Here is a 25,531-nt window from a genome sequence, read left to right as displayed (position 1 = left end):
CAGAAACACGATGAGCAAAGTTTGGAAAGATATTTCGATGTGTATGACCTATCTCATCAATTTTGTATGGGAAGCTGAGATATTAATCCATTACTTTGCAATAGTGAATTCACAAACACATGTATAGCTGACTTATGCTTGATACTGTAGTAGTGTCCAATTTTAAATCCATTAATTCGGTGGCAATTTAAAAACCGTTAGCTAGTTGTTCCTCCATGAAAAACAAATACCTGGGTAAGTAGCCCATGAGAAAAAAAGTACATGCATCTAATTGCAGTAACTGAACTACAAATTTCCAAACGTAAAAATATTGATTGAACAAGAACATGTTTTAGGAAAGAAAGGTTTTAAGTGAGGTGTTTTTTTTCCCTTTGATATGGTTGGTGGAGAGTATAATATGTATTCTCTGGGGACAGAGTAGGTGGAGTTACTTTAGAACATGTCTGAAGACAGTCACTGAAAGGACTTGGTTCCATTGATTAGTGAAGCACTTTGGTGTGTTGTTAATGCAAATGGAGTGGTTTCAAGTGTTGGGGTTTCTTGGATTATTTGTCGTTTTCAGTGGAGCCCAGAACACACCAAGGTATGGGGGAAAAAATGGTACTTCAAAAGTATTCTAGACAAATGCATTTGCAATCCTATACTTTTTCCATTATTGAAGATGCTATACTTATTTGACGTTATAGAGGATTTTTTTTTAAATTGCCTCCCCTATTTTCAAAGTTCTCTATCCTTTTTCTTTCAGGCCCAGCATGGCCCCCAGCCCTTCATACCTGATCTCTGTTCCGAGGGTGCTACGGCCTGGTGTCCCCATCACACTATCAGTCACTATCCTCACCAAGGCGGTGGAAGTCCAAGTCGTTACTGAGATTATTAATGGTAATAATACTGTTGTCACAGAAACAACCCTAATTCAAGGAGGTAAGATATTATTTTCAACTCAACATTTAATATTTCTATAACTGTTTATACGGTAAATATTTGCTTGAATTTTGTTTCACACGCCAGGCAGCAACCTTGACATTTCGCTATAATGATGTTGTATTTATCAGTGCTTTAACTCAATTGATTATGACTCAGTTGATGATAAACATCCCTTTTTTCTTTATTCCATTTTCTTCATACAGTTTCTACTGAGCTGCTGGTTCTGTCACCGGTAAGTATTCATTTTTCTGAAATGCATAATGTGTACGCTTATACAATATAAAAACAATTCATTAAATAAAAGTAGCAATTAGATGTCAAAGCTATCATCTATACATGGTATGAATGAAGATACACATTTACATTTTATAGTGGCAGTGATGTTGTTACCATTTTGGTTACTTGAGTTGTATTCCCCCATTCAAAGAAGAGAGTATTTTTTTTATAGTATGTGCTGTTGATCACAGTATTGCTGGTCACAGGCACATAGAAAACTCCTCTTCAGTTTTGGTATTCAACTCTGAGGTCCCACACCATCATTTCTATAGAGAGAGGCTTGGATCAGGTGTATCTTTTGGGTCAGGTATAGCATAAAAAAAATGGGTTATTATAAACCACCACAAACATGACAAAGTAAGTCACGTTCGAAATATCACCGTCCACCATTGTGTCTGAGATAACAGTACTCCTTAGCCTTGAAACGTGTCTGCCAGAATACGTCTTCTTCCTGACCCTCTTTGACCTTTGACCTATTCTGCCATTCCCCCCTCTACAGATCCCTGACAGTGAACTGAACTATAGGCACCCCTACACGCTAGTGGTCAAGGGCTATGACGGGATGGGCAATATGGTGTTCACCAACTCTACGGTCCTGCGTTTTAACCCCAAAAGCTCATCCACGTTTATTCAGACAGACAAGGCCAACTACGGGCCTGGGCAGGTTGTGAAGATCCGGGCAGTGTCCATTTACCCAGACGGAAAGCCATATAAGGGCAAGATAGATATTATCATTAAGGTGTGTGTTACTGTTACCATGTCAAGTGGGTATTGTATGAACATTCAGTGTGGAAGTGATAGCAGGTGGATGGAATGGAAACTTGAGATATGAAACTATGATGGCCAGTTGATCATTCTCATTTCCTTTTATGAACGCTGTGAGCCAGGATCCTAAGGCAAACATGATCCGGCAGTGGTTGTCATTGGACAGTGTTCTGGGTGTTCTGTCCAAAGAGTTTCAGCTGTCTAAGAATCCATCCCTTGGCAAGTGGACCATTGTGACTTCTGTCAATGTAAGTCCTCTTAAAATGTGAAGGACTATGCTAACGTTTTGCTGCTCAAAACATTGAGGGGTTATTATAGCTTTATTAAGGCTTTTCAGGGTGATGCAGGCTATATATTTCTTGTTGGCGATATTTCATCTTGTTAACAGATGGCCTTGGGGCTTGAATGTGTTTTTTGTCTGCAAATGTTTTCATCTTCAGGAATAATTGACACTAAATACTCGTAATAAATGAGTGTTATTTAAAAAATGTGTCTTCACTGAAACGTGTCTTCTGCGAACTATTACACAAAGACAGCCCCCCCCTCATGTTGTTTTAATCAAGGGAGAGTAGATAACTACAACAAAACTGTCCAGACGTTTTAAAAGTCTTCCTGTAGGAGGGCTAGAAACAAGCAGTACATAGTTCATTGTGCTGAAATGTGGTCACTTCTCACATTTTCTCTTTGTCTCGCAGGAAGTTGTGAGTGAAAACCAATTCAACGTGGAACATTATGGTAAGATCGCTTTCATCAACGTTACGTCATTGTTAAGCTTAGGGCTCCTGTACCTTTTCCATAAGTTCTGGTTCCTCCCTACATTGTTCAGAACAAAGGTAGATGACCAACCAGGTGATACTCACTGACTCTCTCATTTTGAACATGACTAAAGCTGAACTATTTACTCAGACATTAAACTTAAGCTAATAAGCTATACATTTACCATTTACATAAACGAAACACATTCAATATGGTACATTTAGGTTGTAACTAAATAGGCTGCGATTGAACTGCATAGCATTTACTTGTTTTGTACTTCAATATACACTACGTATGCAAAAGTATGTGGTCACCCCTTCAAATTAGTGGATTCGGCTAATTCAGCCACACCTGTTGCTGATTCGAGCACACAGCCATGCCATCTCCATAGACAAGCATTGGCATTAGAATGGCCTTACTGAAGAGCTCAGTGACTTTCAACCTGGCACTGTCATACGATGCCACCTTTCCAACAAGTCAGTTCAGCAAGTTTCTGCCCTGCTAGAGCTGCCCCGGTCAACTGTAAATGCTGTTATTGTGAAGTGGAAATGTTTAGGAACAACAATGGCTCATCCGCGAAGTGGCAGGCCACACAAGCTAACAGAACGGGACCACCGAGTACTGAAGCGCGTAACGTGTAAAAATCGCATGTCCTCAGTTGCAACACTCACTACCGAGTTCCAAACTGCCTCTGGAAGCAACATCAGCAAAATAACTATTCATCGGGAGCTTCATGAAAGGGGTTTCCATGGCCAAGCAGCCGCACACAAGCCTAAGATCACCATGCGTAATGCCAAGCGTTGGCTGGAGTGGACTAAAGCTCAGCACCATTGGACTCTGGAGCAGTGGAAATGCGTTCTCGGGAGTGATGAATCACGCTTCACCATCTGGCATTCCGACAGATGATTCTGGGTTTGGCGGATGCCAGGAGAACGCTACCTGCCCAAATGCATAGTGCCAACTGTAAAGTTTGGTGGAGGAGGAGTAATGGTCTGGGGCTGTTTTTCATGGTTCGGGCTAGGCCCCCCTAGTTCCAGTGAAGGGAAATCTTAATGCTACAGCATACAATGACACTCTACGATTCTGTACTTCTAACTTTGTGGCAAGAGTTTGGGGAAGGCCCTTTCCTGTTTCAGCATGAAAATGCCCAATGCACAAAGCGAGGTCCATACGAAAATGGTTTGTCAAAATTGGTGTGGAAGAACTTGACTGGCCTGCACAGAGCCCTGACCTTAACCCAATCAAACATCTTTGGGATGATTCGGAATGCCGACTGCGAGCCAGGCCTAATTGCCCAACATCAGTGCCCGACCTCACTAATGCTCTTATGGCTGAATGGAAGCAAGTCCCCCCAGCAATGTTCCAACATCTAGTGGAAAGCCTTCCCAGAAGAGTGGAGGCTATTATAGCAGCAAAGGGGGGACAAATGCCCATGATTTTGGAATGAGATTTTCGACGAGCAGGTTTCCACATACTTTTGGTCATGTAGTGTATCTTGAATAAAAATAGACATTTGAAAAGTATTTGCTGAGGTTTGTGTGTGATTGTAATCGATTTCAATGAATGTTCTTTGTGTTTGTTTCAGTGCTGCCCAGGTTTGAGGTGTGGATAGAGGCTCCCAGTGTCCTTCATCATGATGATACTCTCTGGGGCATGGTCACTGCTAAGTAAATCAGTTTGATAATGTTTTACCTTATGGTTTCAACAAGGCTATGTGTTTTGTGCACACATACTTGAAGAAATAGTGTTTTATAAGCCCATATGGGCTGGGTGCGAAATGGTGTATAACACTGAAAATTCAATCAAAACTATTTGGTTCAGATCATTTGAAGGTCCCACTGCAGCAAGAGGGATTGTAATCTACTCCCTCTCTATCTCACAGATACATGTATGGGAAGCCTGTGCGAGGTCACATGAACATAACCTACTTGCATCATTTTCATGGCATCAGTGTGAGTTCTGATGATCATAAAGAGGTAAGTTTGCCCCCCCCCCAACATGTAATTTGTAGTTTTAGTCTTATGAATCACATAAGGGATCCTGTTGGCATTTGAATGACATTCATGAAACCTGAAGTGGAGATCTCTGATGATTCGGTGTTTGTCATTTTTATACAGATTCACGGCTCGACGGAGTTCTCTTTCGATGTGCCTGACTACCAGGTCATGTATAAACGATCTGCAGACAACATGTATGAGGATTATGAGAACGATGAGTTTCTTACCATCATAGTTTATGTCACAGAGTCCCTGACAGGTGATCATATCGTTATTTCAAACCATATAAGTTAGATTCTGTACACTCATTTCTTATTGAGAAGGAAGTATAACGCTCTCATTCAGAGTCGACTGTTACTGATCTATAGAATCTGCTGTTTGTTGATTTTTAAGGACTGACCTATCACAGCACTATGGAGGTGGGTGTGGTTAAATGTAGATATAACCTTGCCTTCCGTGGATACCCCAGCTATATAAAGCCCTCTTTGAACTTCACCGCTGAGGTAAGCGAAAGTACAAGTCTATAGAGTATTGTTCAGTTGCGTGGGTGTGGAAATAAATGGTAATCTTTCCATGACAAAACATATCGGCGCAGCTCTGGCAAAAGTAGATTAAGTAGCTTTTTCACGTTTTGTATTATTACGCCTGTTTTCATGCAGCGTAATCAGTGATATATGAGTAGGGCATTGTTTCAGACTACCTCATATCAATGCCATGGAAATAAACGTACTACTATATGTGTTTGTGCCATACCCAGGACCTGCAGAATGCTGTTCCCTACTACTCCAATTCTCATCACAGAAAACAATAGAAGTCATTATGATCTTTAGAGTATGGATGTCATGTCCTGAAACACGTTTAGTTACAAACCCCTTGTTCTTGCAGCTGAAAATATCCACGTACAACAAGTGGCCCCTGACTCGAGAGGATCAGGGGAAGACTGTTACAATCTCCATAACACAGCAAAGGCACAGTTCGTGGAACTGGAAGTTGGACGACTTGGGGCTAATGCTGCCTCGTGTGTTGCTGAACTCTACTGGTCCTGGCCTCCCTCCAATGCCAGATGAGATATCGGTCCAGACAATGGTTTTACCTGTGCCTGCAGACGGGGTCATCCCCATTCACATACAGCTCTCAGATAAGGTGGCAACACTCACTGTAGATGTAAGTGGCCTTTCAAATGACTGTTTCAAAATCACTGCCAAATTCCAACAATGTACAGTATCTCTCTTTGTATTTAACTGTACCTGGGTTAGGTACCGCAGTACGTGGTCAAAATGAAGATATCATCATTTGTGATGATATTTCATATTTTTTAGGCTTCATTCAAGGACGGCTATAAGATGCTACAGGTCTATAGCAGCTACAAGTCCCCCAGTAAATCGTACCTGCAGATCCAGAAGTCCAGTTTATCTCCACAGGTAAATCTCACAGGGATGGTTAAGACATCCAGTGATTAAATGCATGTTACCAAACGACTTTGTTCCTCCTAGGAGATTGAAGGAAGTCATGCTGAGACTGAGGCCGTAGATGTCATAGATGTGTGAGATGCTTTAGGCTTGAGCACCTTGCGCTAAAAATGGACCGTTTCATAAACGCTAGCAACATGGCGAGATCCTCGTGATATACACTGCTCAAAAAAATAAAGGGAACACTTAAACAACACAATGTAACTCCAAGTCAATCACACTTCTGTGAAATCAAAATGTCCACTTAGGAAGCAACACTGATTGACAATAGATTTCACATGCTGTTGTGCAAATGGAATAGACAACAGGTGGAAATTATAGGCAATTAGCAAGACACCCCCAATAAAGGAGTGGTTCTGCAGGTGGGAACCATAGACCACTTCTCAGTTCCTATGCTTCCTGGCTGATGTTTTGGTCACTTTTGAATGCTGGCGGTGCTTTCACTCTAGTGGTAGCATGAGACGGAGTCTACAACCCACACAAGTGGCTCAGGTAGTGCAGCTCATCCAGGATGGCACATCAATGCGAGCTGTGGCAAGAAGGTTTGCTGTGTCTGTCAGCGTAGTGTCCAGAGCATGGAGGCGCTACCAGGAGACAGGCCAGTACATCAGGAGACGTGGAGGAGGCCGTAGGAGGGCAACAACCCAGCAGCAGGACCGCTACCTCCGCCTTTGTGCAAGGAGGAGCAGGAGGAGCATTGCCAGAGCCCTGCAAAATGACCTCCGGCAGGCCACAAATGTGCATGTGTCTGCTCAAACGGTCAGAAACAGACTCCATGAGGGTGATATGAGGGCCCGGCGTCCACAGGTGGGGGTTGTGCTTACAGCCCAACACCGTGCAAGACGTTTGGGATTTCCCAGAGAACACCAAGATTGGCAAATTCGCCACTGGCGCCCTGTGCTCTTCACAGATGAAAGCAGGTTCACACTGAGCACGTGACAGACGTGACAGAGTCTGGAGACGCCGTGGAGAACGTTCTGCTGCCTGCAACATCCTCCAGCATGACCGGTTTGGCGGTGGGTCAGTCATGGTGTGGGGTGGCATTTCTTTGGGGGGCCGCACAGCCCTCAATGTGCTCGCCAGAGGTAGCCTGACTGCCATTTGGTACCGAGATGAGATCCTCAGACCCCTTGTGAGACCATATGCTGGTGCGGTTGGCCCTGGGTTCCTCCTAATGCAAGACAATGCTAGACCTCATGTGGCTGGAGTGTGTCAGCAGTTCCTGCAAGAGGAAGGCATTGATGCTATGGACTGGCCCGCCCATTCCCCAGACCTGAATCCAATTGTGCACATCTAGGACATCATGTCTCGCTCCATCCACCAACGCCACGTTGCACCACAGACTGTCCAGGAGTTGGCGGATGCTTTAGTCCAGGTCTGGGAGGAGATCCCTCAGGAGACCATCTGCCACCTCATCAGGAGCATGCCCAGGCGTTGTAGGGAGGTCATACAGGCACATGGAGGCCACACACACTACTGAGCCTCATTTTGACTTGTTTTAAGGACATTACATCAAAGTTGGATCAGCCTGTAGTGTGGTTTCCCACTTTAATTTTGAGTGTGACTCCAAATCCAGACCTCCATGGGTTGATAAATTAGATTTCCATTGATTATTTTTGTGTGATTTTGTTGTCAGCACATTCAACTATGTAAAGAAAAAAGTATTTAATAAGATTATTTCTTTCATTCAGATCTAGGATGTGTTGTTTAAGTGTTCCCTTTATTTTTTTGAGCAGTATATTTACTCTAAGTGATGAACCAAACTTTGATTTTCTGAAGGTTGATGTCCCGCTCCAGTTGACACTTCAGAGCAATTTCCCATTGAAAGAGTTTCACTACCTGGTAAGTACCTCAACCAGTTTACCTGTCATATAATGATACCTTAAAAGATTAATCTTCAAGTTAATCTCATCAGTTAGTATCCAAAGGCCCAGCATTCTTCTCTTGTCTCCCCTGTTTTCAGGTGATGTCCAGGGGACAGGTGCTGTCTTCTGGAAGAGGCAGCTCTTCTTCCCTCACCCTGACCCCACAGGAGTCCTGGGCTCCCTTGGCCTGCATTGTCGTATACTGTGTACATTCCGATGGAGAGATCTTCAATGATGCACTGCATGTTCCCATCGCCCAAGATCTAAAGAACAAGGTAGTTGCCATCCGTTGTTTTACTTTGAACATTTGCTGCGCCAGCTCAAGGTGCAGATTGAGACCCCCGCTGCCCTTCATCATATCTCTAAACTGAATCGTTGGAATAAGTAACAGTTAACCTAGCAGTATAGTCATTCATGATCTTGACTGTGATATTTTGCCCCAGTATATTGTGGTGTGACCTCTCTCTGGCAGGTGTCTCTGAGCTGGAGTGAGGACAGGGCCAGGCCTGCTGATGAGGTGTCTCTCAAGGTGTCTGTTGCTGAGCCCGGTTCACTGGTGGGGATTCTGGTGGTGGATAAGGCAACACGCTGGCCGCGCTCACACAATGACATCACCAAGGACATGGTGAGGAAGACCAATGTTGTAAAAGGGGGAAAAAAACAGCCTAAAAACATGCGTGAACTTGACTGCCACAGAATTCAGTAATATAAGGAAAATGTATGTAAGCAGATACTGTATGTACTTCTTGTTTTGAAAGACATCGTTTGTTTCACAAAAGAGTGCGATCCATTCTGTAACCTTGGGCTAGATAGTACCAGTGATGACACAGGGATGGGCAACTTTGTTGGGGGGTGGGGGCCACAAAACATATGAATTTACCCACATCCATACCCACACATGCAGTCAACTGATTTGTGCAATCAATCCAACTGTGCAGTTAAACTACTTAACTCTCTTAAATAAATGCATTATACCAGTAGCCAAGGCCGGCCCAAGCTTTTTGTGGGGGGGCGGGTCCCCCATCTCGCAGGCAAAACATTTAACCTTTTTTCAACTCGGCAAATCAGTTAAGAACAAATTATTATTTACAATGACGTCCTAGGAACAGTGGGTTAACTGCCTTGTTCAGGGGCAGAACGACAGATTTTTACCTTGTCAGCTCGGGGATTCGATCTAGCAACCTTTCAGTTACTGGCCAAACGCTCTAACCACTAGGCTACCTGCCGTCTTGAAGGTGGAGATACATTTTTCATGCAAATTTCCTGCAATTCTACACATTTTGCCACGGGGCAGAGAGAAAATGTTGCAATTTTAAAGTAAGTTTACTGCAATTCTACACATTTTGCCGTGAGGCAGAGAGAACATTTTGCAACTGTATAACACATGTCATGCAATTCTACTCATTTTGCCATGGGGTAGAGACATTTTTGCAGTTTTTAAGCTAATGTCTTGCAATTCTACACACTTTTCCATGACTTATGCCATGTTAATATTACATCTGAGTGAGAAGGACTAAAAATCAATGGGGGCCCTCTGGAGGTCAGGTTCCCAGGGAACATGCACGGTTGGTATTCGGCCAACTTTAATACAAGTTTAGATAGCTGGATAGACTAACACACCAATCCAAAAATTGTTAGCTGACATGGTTCATTGAGTGACTGTCAGTAACTGACATAACATAAGAGAAACTACTGATGCATAACCAAATTTCTAAATTGCACCTTGTGTATTCTACTATTCTAACTCAACAGTAAGTTGAGACCCAAATTGTTTTTTTATTATTGTTGTTTCAACCCTCTTCTATCCTCTCCTCCTTTCCTGTCCTTCCTCATCCCCCTTTCAACAGTTCATGGATCTGGTAACAACAACAAAAATACATATTTGGAAATTGAGCCGCGGGCCTACAAAAGGGAAGCTTTTCGTTGTTTTGTGGTTCCCTACAGCTTTTCATTGTCTGACTTTAATGTGCACCTCACATATTTATTTCATCTTTATTTAAACCAGGTAGGCCATTTTACATGATATAATATCCCGTGCAGGTACACCTATGAAACACTTTCTATTGCCCCCACCCAAGTATCGGTCAGGTGTAAACGAAGTCACTATGAACTGTGTTTTGAACCTGACCAAACAGGTTTTAACAATGCATTGTATTTTTGTCTCTAGCTGTTTTGTTGTGCTGTGTAGGTTGTAACAGTAGGAGGCTTTAGTGAATGCTGGTGTTTTTTCTCAGGTGCTGGAGGAGATGGCAAAGTACGGCAGAAAGACGACAGGCGACATGAGAATGGGAGATCCCTACTCCATCTTTACGGTGGCTAGCTGTGACCTTGACAGGCATATCAGATGCCATAACACCATCACACATACTGTATATCACATTCCTTGGAAAATGTGCATTTTTCACATGTTCTTTGTGATTGTTTCCTACATCCCCAGACATCTGGCATCATGGTTTTGACAGATGCCAAGTTGGAGAAGATGGGGGAGCAATTGAGACCTCAATTCCGTAAGCTCAGATATAAATACCCACAAAGCACATTGTGATTCCAGTACACCTATGTGCAGTATTTGTCTTGGCTGTATTAACCCCTGTGTTCCCTACAGCAGGGGAGGGAATCCAGTTGCTTGGAGATGAGGGGGAGGATATGGAACAGGAGGAGCAGGAGCCTCGGGAACGCAGGGACTTCCCTGAGACCTGGCTGTGGCTGGACACCAACACAGGGTGATGGACAGGAACCATGGTCCATAATACATACATACATACATACATACATACATACATACATACATACATACACACACACACACACACACACACACACACACACACACACACACACACTTGAATTAAATGTGCATTAATCCTACTCTTACTGACAACAGGCATTTCATTGTCTTGGTCACAGGGATTCTACCACAGCTGAGTTCCCTCTGACTTTACCGGACAGCATTACTACCTGGGTAGCCACTGCCTTTGTCATGTCTGCTGATCTGGGCATAGGCATCATTGAGACCCCTGCAAAGGTACTGTACTATACCCTTTAGAAGAAAAGGAAAAGCTGCACACTCTAATAGCTCCGATGCAGTATTTTATTTACCAACTTTTCCTGTACTATATCCTCACACACGCCCTGATCTGCATTGTTGGCGCCGTACGAGTCATTGTTCATTCCCAGATAGACTTACTCTACTTTACTCTATGATACTCTACTCTACTTTCATGTACGATACTCTACTCTACTTTCTTATACGATACTCTACTCTACACTACTCTACTTTCATCTCCGGTACTCTACTCTACTTTACTCTACTTTCATCTACTCTACCCTTTCATCTTCTCTACTCAACTTTCATCTTCTCTACTCAACTTTCATCTACGATACTCTACTCTACTTTCATCTACTCTACTCTTCTATACCCTTCTCTACTCTACTAAATCTACAATGCTCTACTCTACCCCTCTCTACTCTACTTTACTCTACTCTACCATCCTCTACTCTACTTTCATCTACTTTACTCTACCCTATCCTTTTCTACTCTACTTTCATCTACGATACTCTACTGTACTCTACTCTTCTCTATTCTACGTTCATCTACGATACTCTACTATACCCTTCTCTACTTAAATCTACAATACTCTACTCTACCCTACTCTACTTTCATCTCCAGTACTCTACTCTACACTACTTTACTCTACTTTCATCTACTCTACCCTGTCATCTTCTCTACTCAACTTTCATCTACGATACTCTACTGTACCCTTCTCTACTCTACTAAATCTACAATACTCTACTCTACCCCTCTCTACTTTCATCTACAATACTCTACTCTACTTTACTCTACTCTACCCTAACCTTTTCTACTCTACTTTCATCTACGATACTCTACTGTACCCTTCTCTACTCTACTTAAATCTACAATACTCTACTCTACCCTTCTCTACTCTACTTTCATCTGCAATACTCTACTCTACTTTACTCTACTTTCATCTACTCTACTCTACCCTACTCTACTCTACCCTTCTCTACTCTACTTTCATATACGATACTGTACTGTACTCTACTCTATCCTTCTCTACTCTACTTTCATCTACGATACTCTACTTTACTCTACTCTACTTTTCTCTGCTTGACTCTACCATCCTCTCCTCTCCTTTGCTCTCCTCTCCTCTCCCTCTTGTGTTTTCAGCTCACAGTGTTCCAGGACTTCTTTCTGTCCTTGAATCTACCTGCTTTCATCATCCGAGGAGAGCTGCTGGTCGTGGAGGTCACTCTTTTCAATTACCTCGAACAGGATCTCGAGGTGAGCTGCACTGTCTGGCATCAATGTGCCTCTCAGATGTCTCTGGCATAGCCACTTTGATATTATTTACTGTGTTGAGAATCTCTCACTACAGTCAGTGGTGTAAAGTACTTAAGTACAAATACTTCAAAGTACTACTTAAGCTGTGTTTTTGGGTATCTGTGCTTTACTTTATTATTTATATTTTTGACAACTTTATATTTTTGACAACTTTATATTTTTGACAACTTTTACTTTTACTCCACTAAAGAAAATAATGTACTTTTTACTCCTTACATTTTCCCTGACACCCAAAAGTACTCGTAACGTTTTGAATGCTTAGCAGGACAGGAAATGTGTCTAATTCACGCACGTATCAAGAGAACATCCCTGGTCATCCCTACTGCCTCTGATCTAGCAGACTCACTAAACACAAATGCTCTGTTTGTAAATGATGTCTGAGTGTTGAACTGTGCCCCTGGCTATAAGTAAATAAAAAAGAAAATCAAGTTGTCTGGTTTGCTTAATATAAGAAATATTTAATGATTTAGACTTTTACTTTTGATACTTAAGTACATTTCAAAGCAAATACTTTCAGACTTTTACTCAAGTAGTATTTTACTGGGTGACTTTCACTTTTACTTCAGTCATTTTCTTTTAAGGTATCTATACTTTTACTCAAGTATGAAAATTGGGTACTTTTTCCACCACTGACTACAGTACATCTAACAGTATTATTTCCTTTTTTGACACATTCACCGTAACATATTTAAGCAGTAAGGCCCGAGGGGGTGTGGTTATATGGCCAATATGCCACGGCTAAGGGCTGTTCTTAAACACGACACAACACGGAGTGCCTGGATACAGCCCTTAGCCGTGGTTTATTGGAAATATACCACAAACACCCAAGGTGCCATATTGCTGTTAAAACTGATTACCAATGTAATTAGAGCAGTAAAAATAAACGTTTTATCATACCCGTTTTATACGGTCTGCTGTACCACGGCTTTCAGCCAATCAACATTCAGGGCTCGAACCACCCAGTTTACAATTACAAATAGAATCCTGTAATGGAGTTGCAGCCAGAACAAGAATGAACCAGTTTAGATGTTTACATGCTAGAGGTAACAAATCATTGTACCTATTAATCCAACAGGGACCTATCCCAGAAATATCACTCCCCTCTATGTGGAGCAGGACCCAAGACAATCCATTTATCATAGTTCTAATCTGTAATATTGTTACGGGACAAACATTTGGGGGTAAAGAACAGTTTGTTTTACCTCTAAATACATTCCATGTCTTTTGAGAAGCGTGTAATGTGATCTGGGCGACTTCCCTTTCTTCCCTTTCTCTCTTTGTTCGCTCTTATTCTCCACTTCCAGGTGATGGTGATTGTTTCCCAGAGTGACTCGTTTGAGTTTGTCTTCCCGGACAATGAGGGGCTCTCTATGGCCAGTACACGTACTGTGTCTGTGGGGAGTCAGAACGGAACCTCTGTCCTATTTCCCATCAGGCTACTGGTCCTGGGGGAGATCCCGATCTCGGTGGAAGCCAAATCGTCTGTGGCCTCTGACGCCGTCCGCCGGATGGTTCTGGTCAAGGTACAGGTCACAAGTTTCACTTTACTTTGATAAAACGTACAAGTCAGCGAAAGCAATTCATTTTTTCTCCTTATTGGAGTATCAAATGAATTTGTTAGTTATTTCAGCTCAAACACACACATCTCGTTCTTGTTAAACTTCTTCAAAGGACTTTTCAGTCTCACCCAGTTTGTATTGCATATTATTGTTTCTTTGTGCGTAATAATTTTTTCATCCGTGTTGTTTTGGTAGCCTGAAGGACTTGAGCAGTCTTTTTCGAAGACCATGTTTCTGGAGCTGGTGGGGTCAGTGAAAAGCCTTTCCAGGGAAGTGGCGTTTACCTTCCCTGCAGATGTTGTGGAGGGCAGTCAGCGAGCACAAGTGACTGCAGTCGGTATGTAAACACATCCAGCTTGGCCTCTTCTACTCCAGTCACAAGCTAGTGACCCCAAAACTCATTTTCGATGGTCTTATAACGAGCATAGTCACAATATATTAGATATTTTTATCACCACTTTACCCCTATAAAATGTCCGAAGTGAGCACTCTTTGAAAACACGGAGAAAGAATGTCAAGCAAAGACAAAGCCTTAAACACGTTGAATCATACATTTCCGTGGAAAATACTGACATGTTTGGCAACGTTTCTTTCTCTTTTTATGGTCAGCAGCTGTGTGATTGTTTCCTTACCCTTCGGAGAATGGAATCCTAATGAGTGCTGCATCTGTCACTCTAGTCAACCTGTCAATCTAGCAGGCTACTTTGGATGCTTGTGTTTGTTGTCCGGTAAACATGCTTGCTGTTTAAGTGGCAGCTCTTTTAAATATGTCAGGGAAGAGCAAGTCTGGTTGTTACTTGTTAGGCTAATTGTCTGTCACCATATTAAAAGAAAGCCCTTTTTTAAAAAATTTTTTTTTTTACTTGTTAAGCTGTCACCACGTGGGCTCCTTTGGATGTTGACAGGCCATAGATATCTTAATCAATTGTTAGTGTTCTAATTCCTAATTCTATGGGATGAGCTGTCTCAGTCTGGGGATGCATTGTGAGAGTTAGACCAAGACGTCATTTCTCATGGTTTCTCTCTGGTTTCTGTCGTCTTTTCTTCATTTTCTTTCTTGGTGGAAAAGGTGACATCCTTGGACCGTCCATCACGGGCCTGGAGTCCCTCATCCAGATGCCTTCTGGTTGCGGGGAGCAGAACATGATCCACTTTGCTCCCAACATATATGTCATCCAGTATCTGACCGCGTCTGGACAAGCTGACCACGATACCTTGATTAAAGCCACGTCTTACATGATGAAAGGTGCTAATATTACCAACTCATGCCACTGAGCTGAAATGTGTATGATGAAGATGAATAGTTAACCTTTTTGTCTCTCATCAATGTAGGTTATGAACGTGAACTGTCCTACCAGAGAGATGACGGTTCCTTCAGTGCTTTTGGGGATAGTGACTACTCTGGAAGCACATGGTGAGAAAACTTGGCTTGTGGTTGTGTGTGTCTGTCTGTCTGTAACCCTGTACCAATGTTTTCTCTCCGAAGGCTCTCTGCGTTCGTACTGAAGTGCTTCCTGCAGGCAAGGCCCTTCATCTCCATTGATGGCAGAGTGCTGGTCAGAACCGCCGCCTGGTTGGGGGCCCAGCAGGGGATTGATGGGGCCTTCTTGGAGCCCGGCCGGGTCATTCACACTGAGCTCCAGGGAGGCCTGGATGGCCCTGTATCTCTCACAGCCTACGTTCTCATGGCTCTACTGGAGGATGACATCTACAAGGTGGGAGTCATGCTACCGTTAGATTCTGTGCTACAGTATTTGGTTTGTTAAATCTCTGTGGTTGACGTTTTCTCTGTTTCTATTATTCAGAACATGTATGCGAGCCAGGTTTCCGGGGCCCTGATGTTTTTGGAGACCAGGCTTGCTCTAGGCATCTCCAGTAACTACAGCCTGTGTCTGGCCACCTACGCTCTGACCCTGGCCAACAGTGAGAGTGCAGAACGAGCGCTGGCACAGCTGATGGGACGAGCAGAGATGAAGGGTAAACACTTGGGGAGTTGGATGGGGATGGATGAGACACCTCTTTACTAAGGTTCTGGTTATATCTAAAAACATTTCAAGAGGAATTTAGAAAACACACAATTGTTATTTCTTGATTAAACTTTCTTGATTTCTGCATGTTTAATAGTTTGTTATTCTATATACAGTTGAAGTCGGAAGTTTACATACACCTTAGCCAAATACATTTAAACTCAGTTTTTGACAATTCCTGACATTTAATCAGAGTAAAAATTCCCTGTCTTAGGTCAGTTAGGATCACCACTTTATTTTAAGAATGTGAAATGTCAGAAAAATAGTAGAGAGAATGATTTACTTGAGCTTTTATTTCCATTCCCAGTGGGTCGGAAGTTTACATGCACTCAATTAGTATTTGGTAGCATTGCCTTTAAATTGTTAAACTTGGGTCAAACATTTCAGATAGCCTCCCACAAGCTTCCAACAATAAGTTGGGTGAACTTTGGCCCTGACAGAGCTGGGGTAACTGAGTCAGGTTTGTAGGCCTCCTTGCTCGCACACGCTTTTTCAGTTCTGCCCACAAATTTTGTATAGAATTGATGTCAGGGCTTTGTGATGGACACTCCAATACCTTGACTTTGTTGTCCTTAAGCCATTTTGCCACAACTTTAGAAGTATGCTTGGGGTCATTGTCCATTTGGAAGATCCATATGCGACCAAGCTTTAACTTCCTGACTGATCTTGAGATGTTGCATCAATATATCCACATCATTTTCCTCCCTCATGATGCCATCTATTTTGTGAAGTGCACCAGTCACTCCTGCAGCAAAGCACCCCCACAACATGATGCTGCCACCCCGTGCTTCAGGGTTGGGATGGTATTCTTCAGCTTGCAAGCCTCCCCCTTTTTCCTCCAAACATAACGATGGTCATTATGGCCAGACAGTTCTATTTTTGTTTCATCAGACCAGAGGACATTTCTTCTAAAAGTACGATCTTTATCCCCATGTGCAGTTGCAAACTGTAGTCTGGCTTTTTTTATGGCGGTTTTGGAGCAGTGGCTTCTTCCTTGCTGAGCGGCCTTTCAGGTTATGCCGCTATAGGACTTGTTTTACTGTGGATATAGATACTTTTGTACCTGTTTCCTCCAGCATCTTCACATGGTCCTTTGCTGTTGTTCTGGGATTGATTTGCACTTTTCGCACCAAAGTACGTTCATCTCTAGGAGACAGAACGTGTCTCCTTCCTGAGCGGTGTGACAGCTGTGTGGTCCCATTGTGTTTATACTTGCATACTATTGTTTGTACAGATGAACATGGTACCTTCAGGCATTTGGAAATTGGTCCCAAGGATGAACCAGACTTGTGGAGGTCTAAAAATTTTTTTGAGGTCTTGGCTGATTTCTTTTGATTTTCCCATGATGTCAAGCAAAGAGGCACTTAGTTTGAAGGTAGGCCTTGAAATACATCCACAGGTACGCCTCCAATTGACTCAAATGATGTCAATTAGCCTATCCAGAAGCTTCTAAAGCCATGACATCATTTTCTGGAATTTTCCAAGCTGTTTAAAGGCACAGTCAACTTTATGTATGTAATCTTCTGACCCACTAGAATTGTGATACAGTAAATTATAAGTGAAATAATCTGTCTGTAAACAATTGTTGGAAAAATGACTTGTGTCATGCACAAAGTAGATGTCCTAACCGACTTGCCAAAACTATAGTTTGTTAACAAGAAATTTGTGGAGTGGTTGAAAAACGAGTTTTAATGACTCCAACCTAAGTGTATGTAAACTTCCGACTTCATCTGTACAGCGCAAGCCTTGTCTTCTAGATGTTGTCGTTGTTGATGAGGTTAATTAGTGTTTCCCACCATTACTTCCTGTGTTTGCAGACAGTGTTCCATCCTGGAGTTCATCAGGCGTAGGGCTTTCTGAGTCGTGGCAGCCGCGCTCCGCAGACATCGAAATGGCTGCCTACCTGCTGCTCTCCCTCCACAAGCTATCCAGGCTGGAGGAGGGCTTCAGCCTCATGAAGTGGCTCAGCCAGCAGAGGAACTACTTAGGAGGATACAGCTCCACACAGGTAAGGAAGGAAGGGTCAGTCTCTGATCCCATATCAGCAAGGCTGGTTCAGAACATATGCATTTCAAGGGTCACTGTGGGTCAGTGACGAAACCCAGATCAGTTAGACTGGGTCAGAATAGAAGCATTTAAAGGGTCAATCTCTGAGTCCAGATCAGTTAGGTTGACTCAGAGCATACTGCATTCCAGTTTCACTGAATATAACCAAAAGGAACATTCACAAAACCCAAAAGAACAATCCTCTAGTTTAGTGTCTATGGAGCCTGTTCTGTGTCAGTCACAGGGATTGAAATGAAGTCCCTCAAGTACTTTGAGGCACGTTGTGATAAAATGTACCACTTTACCCAAAATCCCACCACGGACAGAGTTAGGGTATAACAAAATATTAGGGACCCAAGGGCTTACAAGAGATACACAGTGAAGATAGCAGTAAGGTTCAACAGGCTGTATTGAGCTGGCATGCAGCTACCCGTAGAGCTGGAGAGAGGATAACAACAACCAACGGGGAAGAGGGAATAGCTGCTCTGTCTGTGTCAAATCGTTAGGGAGACTGTCTTTGGCTGGCTGGGCTAAAAGAAAAGTTATTGTAAGCAGCCCAGTCCGTGCTCAGACACTCAAACAACATCCAAAGCAAAACCAGATATTGGTTTCATTCTGTGGGAATTGGCATTCATTTATTGAAAGGGTTTTTCGAAAATGGCCTCTTCTTGCCTCCACATGTGGAAATTAAGTCTAGGGCTGTCCCAAATGGTACCCTATTCCCCTTCATAATGCACTACTTTTGACCAGAGCCCTAGGGCCCTGGTCAAAAGTAGGGCACTATATAGGGAATAGTGTACCATTTGGGACTCAACCGGAGTCTAGCTGCTTTATTGTCCCTTTCTCTCCTCAGGATACAGTGATTGCCCTGCAGGCCTTGTCTGAGTATGCAGCCTACAGTGGGTCTCAATTCATCAATCTCCACATTACAGTCAACACAGCACCCTCAACCACAGTGGCCAGCTTCCACATCAACTACACCAACTATTTGCTATACCAAAGCCGAGAGGTAAAATAAAAATATCCCCGTTCAAATAAATATCTAAATCTATCTACCGATAAAGAACAAAGCAGCGCATGATTCTCCAGGTTGGTGCCCCACCTTAGCGATGATGTTGCAACCGATCGCTGTGATTTTACGTTTCAGATCGAGACAGGAAGAGAGGTACGCTTAACGGTTTCTGCCAAGGGCCAAGGATTCGCTCTGTTTCAGGTACCGATAATCTTAAATGTACTTGATATCATGTCTGCCAGCATCAATAATCTCAATAATGAAAACCTGTCACCCTGGTTTTACGATCATAATAGTAACCCCACCGAGCGATGTTGCGTCAGTAAGAGATTACATGACATTACAGACAAAAGCTAAGCCACCCTGGTTGCTGGGCTATTGTAGTATTCACATGAACACCATGACATAGAGGTTGCCAGTGCCTAGAACATTGTAATTATCAAGGTACAACACATGAAAACAAAATGTTCAACTGCTGCGAATGATTACCCAGCCTCCTGCATCATACCAATGACTAAACTCATATCAAAAGGATAAGAAATAACCAAAATATATAGTAAAAATGTCCACTTTGCAGTGTTATTGAGTACAACATGCTGCCACTGTCCGATTGTGTCCCAGGGAGTTTATGGTGGAGCCTCCCGCTGGAAAGTGGCCTGTAGTCTCAGTCTTTTTGACCTGTTTTCATCCCTGTGAATGGGCTGCAACAAATCAGCCCCTAGTCATTTTGAAGAAAACATTCTGTCTGTCAGTTAAACAATGGAAATGAAACTTGCCTGTAAATTGTTTTCATTTTCCTGTCCTGTATTTATATCTCTCAAATGATTTGTTTCTCTCTTTCTCTCTCTCTCTAGATTAATGTGTTTTACAATTTAGAGAGCAGAGGGTTGTCACGGAAATGGAGAGACACTGCACAGGAGGCTTTTGATTTGCACATAGAGTTGTTTGACACTAACATGTACTACATCCACCTTTACATTTGCACAAGGTAAGGGTTAGGGTCTGGCTTGGTAACACACATTTACAACTTAAAAATGAAAAACAAGAAAGAAAACTCTGTTTTTCGATCGCCTGCTGTTAAGTAAGACAGATATTGGAAAGGACCATATGGTCTGGCGTGCCAGTATGCTACTAAAAGTTTAATACCTACCACGTTTGAGACAGCTATTTATGTATTTTTCTCTTCCAGTCTGTTGGAGGGCCAAGGCATTAATCAGACTGGCATGGCCATTCTAGACGTGGGCCTTCTCAGTGGCTTCATCTTGGCTCAGGATGGCATCGAGACCAACAATGTGGTACGGAGAGTAGAAACGCCTTCGGGGAAAGTCATCCTCTATCTGGACTCTGTAAGTGTTACTAATATATATATATATACACACACACACAGTTCATTCGGAAAGTATTCAGACCCCTTTACTTTTTCCACATTTTGTTATGTTACCTACCGCCTTATTCTAAAATGTATTAATTCGTTTTTTCCCCCCTCATCAACCTACACCCAATAACCCATAATGACAAAGTAAAAGCTGTTTTTCTTAGACATTTTTGCAAAATAAATAAATAACTGAAACATCACGTTTACATAAGTATTCTGACCCTTACTCAGTACTTTGTTCAAGCACCTTTGGCAGCGATTACAGCCTTGAGTCTTCTTTGGTATGATGCTACAAGCTTGGCACACCTGTATTTGGGGAGTTTCTCCCATTCTTCTCTGCAGATCCTCTCAAGCTCTGTCAGGTTGGATGGGGAGTGTCGCTGCACAGCTATTTTCAGGTCTCTCCAGAGATGTTCGATCGGGTTCAAGTCCGGGCTCTGGCTGGGCTACTCAAGGACTTTCAGAGACTTGTCCCAAAGCCCCTCTTGCGTTGCCTTGGCTGTGTGCTTAGGGTCGTTGTCCTGTTGGAATGTGAACCTTAGCCCCAGTCTGAGGTCCTGAGTGCTCTGGAGCAGGTTTTCATCAAGGATCTCTGTGTACTTTGCTCCGTTCATATTTCCCTCGATCCTAACTAGTCTCCCAGTCCCTGCCGCTGAAAAACATCCCCACAGCATGATGCTGCCACCACCATTCTTCACCGTAGGGATGGTGCCAGGTTTCCTCCAGATGTGATGCTTGGCATTCAGGCTAAAGAGTTCAATCTTGGTTTCGTCAGACCAGAGACTCTTGTTTCTCATGGTCTGAGAGTCCTTTAAGTGCCTTTTGGCAAACTCCAATTGGGCTGTCATGTGCCTTTAACTGAGTAGTGGCTTCCGTCTGTCCACATAAAGGCCTGATTGGTGGAGTGCTGCAGAGATGGTTGTCCTTCTGGAAGGTTCTCCCATCTCCACAGAGGAACTCTGGAGCTCTTGGTCACCTCCCCAATTGCTCAGTTTGGCCGGGCCACTAGCTCTAGGAAGAATCTTGGTGGTTCCAAACTTCTTCCATTTAATAATGATGGAGGCCACTCTAAACTTGGGGACCTTCAATGTTGCAGACAATTTTTGGTACCCTTCCCAAGATCTGTGCCTTGACACAATCCTGTCTCGGAGCTCTACAATCCTGTCTCGGAGCTCTACAGCTCCTGTCTCGGAGCTCTTCGACCTAATGGCTTGGTTTTTGCTCTGACATGCATTGTCAACTGTGGGACGTTATATAGACAGGTGTGTGCCTTTCCAAATCATGTCCAATCAATTAAATTTACCACAGGTGGACTCCAATCAAGTTGTAGAAACACCTCAAGGATGATCAATGGAAACAGGATGCACCTGAGCTCAATTTAGTGTCTCATAGCAAAGGATCTGAATACTTAAATACATGCGTAAATAAGGCATTACTGTTTTTTATTTTTTAATGCATTTGGAAGAATTTCTAAAAACCTGTTTTTGCTTTGTCATTATGAGGTGTGTGTAGATTGATGAGGGGAATACAAAAAATATATATTTTAGAATAAATCTGTAACGTAACAAAATGTGGAAAAAGGGAAGTGGTCTGAATACTTTCCAAATGCCCTGTATATATCCTCACCTCTTCCCCTCCGTGTGGTAGTGTTTGTCTCTGTGTGGTGTATCTTCTCCTACTGTGTGGTGTGAGGTGTATCTTCTCCTACTGTACTGTGTGGTGTGAGGTGTATCTTCTACTACTGTACTGTGTGGTGTGAGGTGTATCTTCTACTGTACTGTGAGGTGTATCTTCTACTGTACTGTGTGGTGTGAGGTGTATCTTCTACTGTACTGTGTGGTGTGAGGTGTATCTTCTCCTACTGTACTGTGTGGTGTGAGGTGTATCTTCTACTACTGTACTGTGTGGTGTATCTTCTACTACTGTACTGTGTGGTGTGAGGTGTATCTTCTACTACTGTACTGTGTGGTGTGAGGTGTATCTTCTACTGTGTGGTGTGAGGTGTATCTTCTCCTACTGTACTGTGTGGTGTGAGGTGTATCTTCTACTACTGTACTGTGTGGTGTGAGGTGTATCTTCTACTACTGTACTGTGTGGTGTGTCTGCCGGTTCATGTAACAAGGCAATCAATACAATATACCCCGTGGCATCTCTCGTTCAGACAATGGCGAGGAGGAAACATATCCCATATTGAGATAGATCTTCAAACTCTTGATTTACACAATTATTGTTATAGGTACTCATTATAGATATGGAGGCCTTGGAAACAGCGGTCAGAATTCAAAACTTGTGTTACATGACCTCCAAGTTCACTGTTCAGCAGGGAAACCACCTCTCGTTTTTATTCTCATGTTGACTCCCTCCTCAGGTGACAACAGAGGAGATGTGTGTGAAAATCCCTCTAGTCATGGACTTCAAGGTTGCCAACGTCCAGGATGCAACGGTTCTCATCTATGATTACTACGAGCCCCGTAAACAAACACTTAAGTTTCAACACGCATTCGAAATGAGGGCATGAGATTACTTGGTGGACTTGTGCCTGTAAACTAATTGTTTCCTTTCTTGTCTCATACCAAGGGAGGAAGACGGTGAGGACATACCAGTCCTATTGGAGGTATGACATGGGCGCCTGCTCATTCTGTGGGGAAGACTGCAGCCAGTGTAAAGGACAGATGGCCTATGTGTCTAACAGTGTGTCTGTCTCCCACCATTGCCACCATGTGGCCACTCTCGCCTATTCTCTCCTTGTCCTCCTGGTCTGTAGCTTGTAAAAGACATCCGTATAGACTTGTTATACTATTTGGTTGTTTAATAATAAGTAAGTGGAAACTGATTTAACTGAATAGGTTGGGGAAGTGTGAGGTAATTTTTCTCAATCGAGGTTTTATTAAATCTTGCTCTGCAGTGTATTTTGTCTTAGGCATCTCAAAGTCATGCACTGGAATGTTTGTAAATACTGTTTAGAATTTTTTATTGGACTTTTAAGTGAAATATAAATAGAGGTACCAGAGCGCAAACATTACAGGCATATTATGCATTTATTTGAATTCTTCCTGTCATCACTTTTAAGGCATTCATGAAAAGTACAATATAGCATTTCACAATTAATATAATGACTGACTGTCACAATCTGATATGTCTTCATAGGTTGGGTATGATCGTGTACAATGTAATATAAAGTCTGTTGAATAAAGAGAAAGTCACTCTGAGAGCAGACCGACTGACCTGAGAGGAGTTGAGAGCGCTATAGTAATACAGGTGTAGGATCTTAATTTGATCACCCTGTTGTTGCAGGAAATGTCCTGCACAGTAGGAAATGAAAACGTGTAGTATGTTCAAGGTTTAAAAAGGCTTCTAAAGTTTGTAATTTCCACTTAAACATGTCAGACTTGATTTGCCCTAACTAAAAATGTATCAACCCCTACAAAAATATCCATTCATTATAATCCACACAATAATTCACATTTCCTGTTGCTGCAGGATTATTTTCCTGCTGTGACAAACTGGTCAATTTAAGATTCTACACCTGTATATACTCAAGTGGCTGGCAACTGGAAACGGCAGAACAAATCAGACAACAAATAGCACCTCCAGCCTCTAATGCTGACCTTTTTGAAGTAAATGACACAGTATGCATTGGCGCATACTCTCCGGGGAATACTCTCTGGGAAATCCTTTACGGGAATACTCTCCGGGAATTACCCATTACAGAAAGAGTGGGATTTTAAAGATCCAATGCAGCTGTTTTGATCTCAATATCAAATAATTTCTTGGTAACACTTAAGTACCTTACTGTGATTGTTTTCAATTAAATGGTTAAAAAAAATCAACAAAATTGCTTCTTAGCAAAAAGCTATTTATCAAGCAAGAATATTGCTAGGACTGTCTGGGAATGGTCTGAGGGACCTAATTTGAGGAGCCTAATTGGAGGGATATGTAACCTGAAAACTAGCTGTTATTGGCAGAGGAGGGTAAACTCTCTTTGTTATTGGCCTATTAACTTATACCACCTGTTGATGTCGCCAGGCGGTCCAAAACCCGACCCATGCAAAACAAGCTGACATTTCAGGCAGTCTTTTCAAACAGCTCTTACAATAAAAAGGGCATTATCGTAATTTCACAGTATTATTCCAATCTCATAGTATGGAAATATACATGAAACACAGGAAATCACGTTTTTGACCCTTTTAAAGAAAACATTTTATGTTGTTTTGTGCATCTCTGAGCGATGTTCTATCAATTCCTGGCGTCATTAAATGTTTTCATGTGTGTCTGAGCTAGCCGTTTAAGCAGGCAGAAATACAGCTGGTATGACAAGTTTTGCTCACTGTATTTCTGCCTGCTTGAATAGCTCAGATAAACATGACAATGGAAATCGATAGAACATCGCTCACAGATGCACGAAAACAATATAACATTCAAAACGGGTAAATCTTTTCTTGAACACAACCAAGCTGTCTCCATGACGATGAATTACAACAATCACACTGCCCTTACTGGACACAGAATGAGGAGAAGAGAGAGTTACGTGAGTAAGGCGATAACAGATTTTTTCCCCTCCATCGGCACAAAAAATATGAGTGGGGTTGGAGATCTGGCCCTGACCTAACAAAGTCACACACTGGTTGAATCAACGTTGTTTCCACTTCATTTTTAGGAAATTATGCGGAATTAACGTGGAATAGATGTTGAATTGGCGTCCGTACCCAGTTGGAATCATGCCCTCACAGACAGACTGTGTAGTGTATGACGTTAGTCTGTTAGGTCATTTTGACTTCATATTCTGGATCCTTTGTAATATTTGTAGTTCCTTTGAGGTTTTTCTGGGTCGATGGATGCCCTCTGGTCCTTGGCATGCTGTTTCACACTGCTGTTTTTTATTTATTGGCATTCCTTCTAACAGCAGGGGAGGGAAAACGCTTCTATCACTACATACTACTCCTTTGCTGGTAGTGTACTTACATGGCAGATATTGGTAGAATCATTTTGTTACGATTCTTCAACATTGTATTCACTACAAGCATTGTAACGCTGATTACTCACAAAGTGTGATGAATGTTGTTAATTCTTATAGTTCTGCAGAGTTGACATACTTCT

The 25,531-nt window shown here is 42.5% G+C and overlaps 1 protein-coding gene across 1 annotated transcript; it reads left to right on the top strand.

The window, feature by feature from the left end:
- Positions 1-463: 463 nt before the first annotated feature.
- Positions 464-23,648, top strand: cd109 (CD109 molecule). Its single transcript, XM_029754609.1, has 33 exons — positions 464-583; positions 746-921; positions 1,128-1,156; positions 1,700-1,939; positions 2,088-2,213; positions 2,661-2,700; positions 4,307-4,388; positions 4,604-4,697; positions 4,839-4,977; positions 5,112-5,221; positions 5,604-5,882; positions 6,038-6,139; positions 7,967-8,029; positions 8,151-8,327; positions 8,525-8,677; positions 10,287-10,364; positions 10,490-10,559; positions 10,658-10,775; positions 10,960-11,077; positions 12,242-12,355; positions 13,720-13,938; positions 14,170-14,311; positions 15,044-15,220; positions 15,307-15,388; positions 15,461-15,689; positions 15,780-15,951; positions 17,819-18,009; positions 18,901-19,056; positions 19,195-19,260; positions 19,914-20,047; positions 20,249-20,405; positions 22,803-22,905; positions 23,012-23,648. The coding sequence occupies exons 1-33, from the start codon at positions 507-509 to the stop codon at positions 23,203-23,205; spliced, it is 4,407 nt and encodes a 1,468-aa protein (XP_029610469.1). The 5' UTR covers positions 464-506; the 3' UTR covers positions 23,206-23,648.
- The last annotated feature ends 1,883 nt before the right edge of the window (positions 23,649-25,531 follow it).

Source organism: Salmo trutta, chromosome 1, assembly GCF_901001165.1.
Source record: "Salmo trutta chromosome 1, fSalTru1.1, whole genome shotgun sequence".
NCBI classification, from domain to species: domain Eukaryota; kingdom Metazoa; phylum Chordata; class Actinopteri; order Salmoniformes; family Salmonidae; genus Salmo; species Salmo trutta.
Note: the sequence above shows the minus strand (reverse complement) of the source record. Positions and strands in the feature narration are given on the sequence as shown.

Bases quoted from the DNA above. Each gene is read 5' to 3' on its own strand.
- cd109 (XM_029754609.1), top strand. From the start codon at position 507: ATGCAAATGGAGTGGTTTCAAGTGTTGGGGTTTCTTGGATTATTTGTC. The intron at 10,776-10,959 runs GTGATGGACAGG...TCTTGGTCACAG, and splicing joins TGGCTGGACACCAACACAGG to GGATTCTACCACAGCTGAGT. The intron at 12,356-13,719 runs GTGAGCTGCACT...CTCCACTTCCAG, and splicing joins ACCTCGAACAGGATCTCGAG to GTGATGGTGATTGTTTCCCA.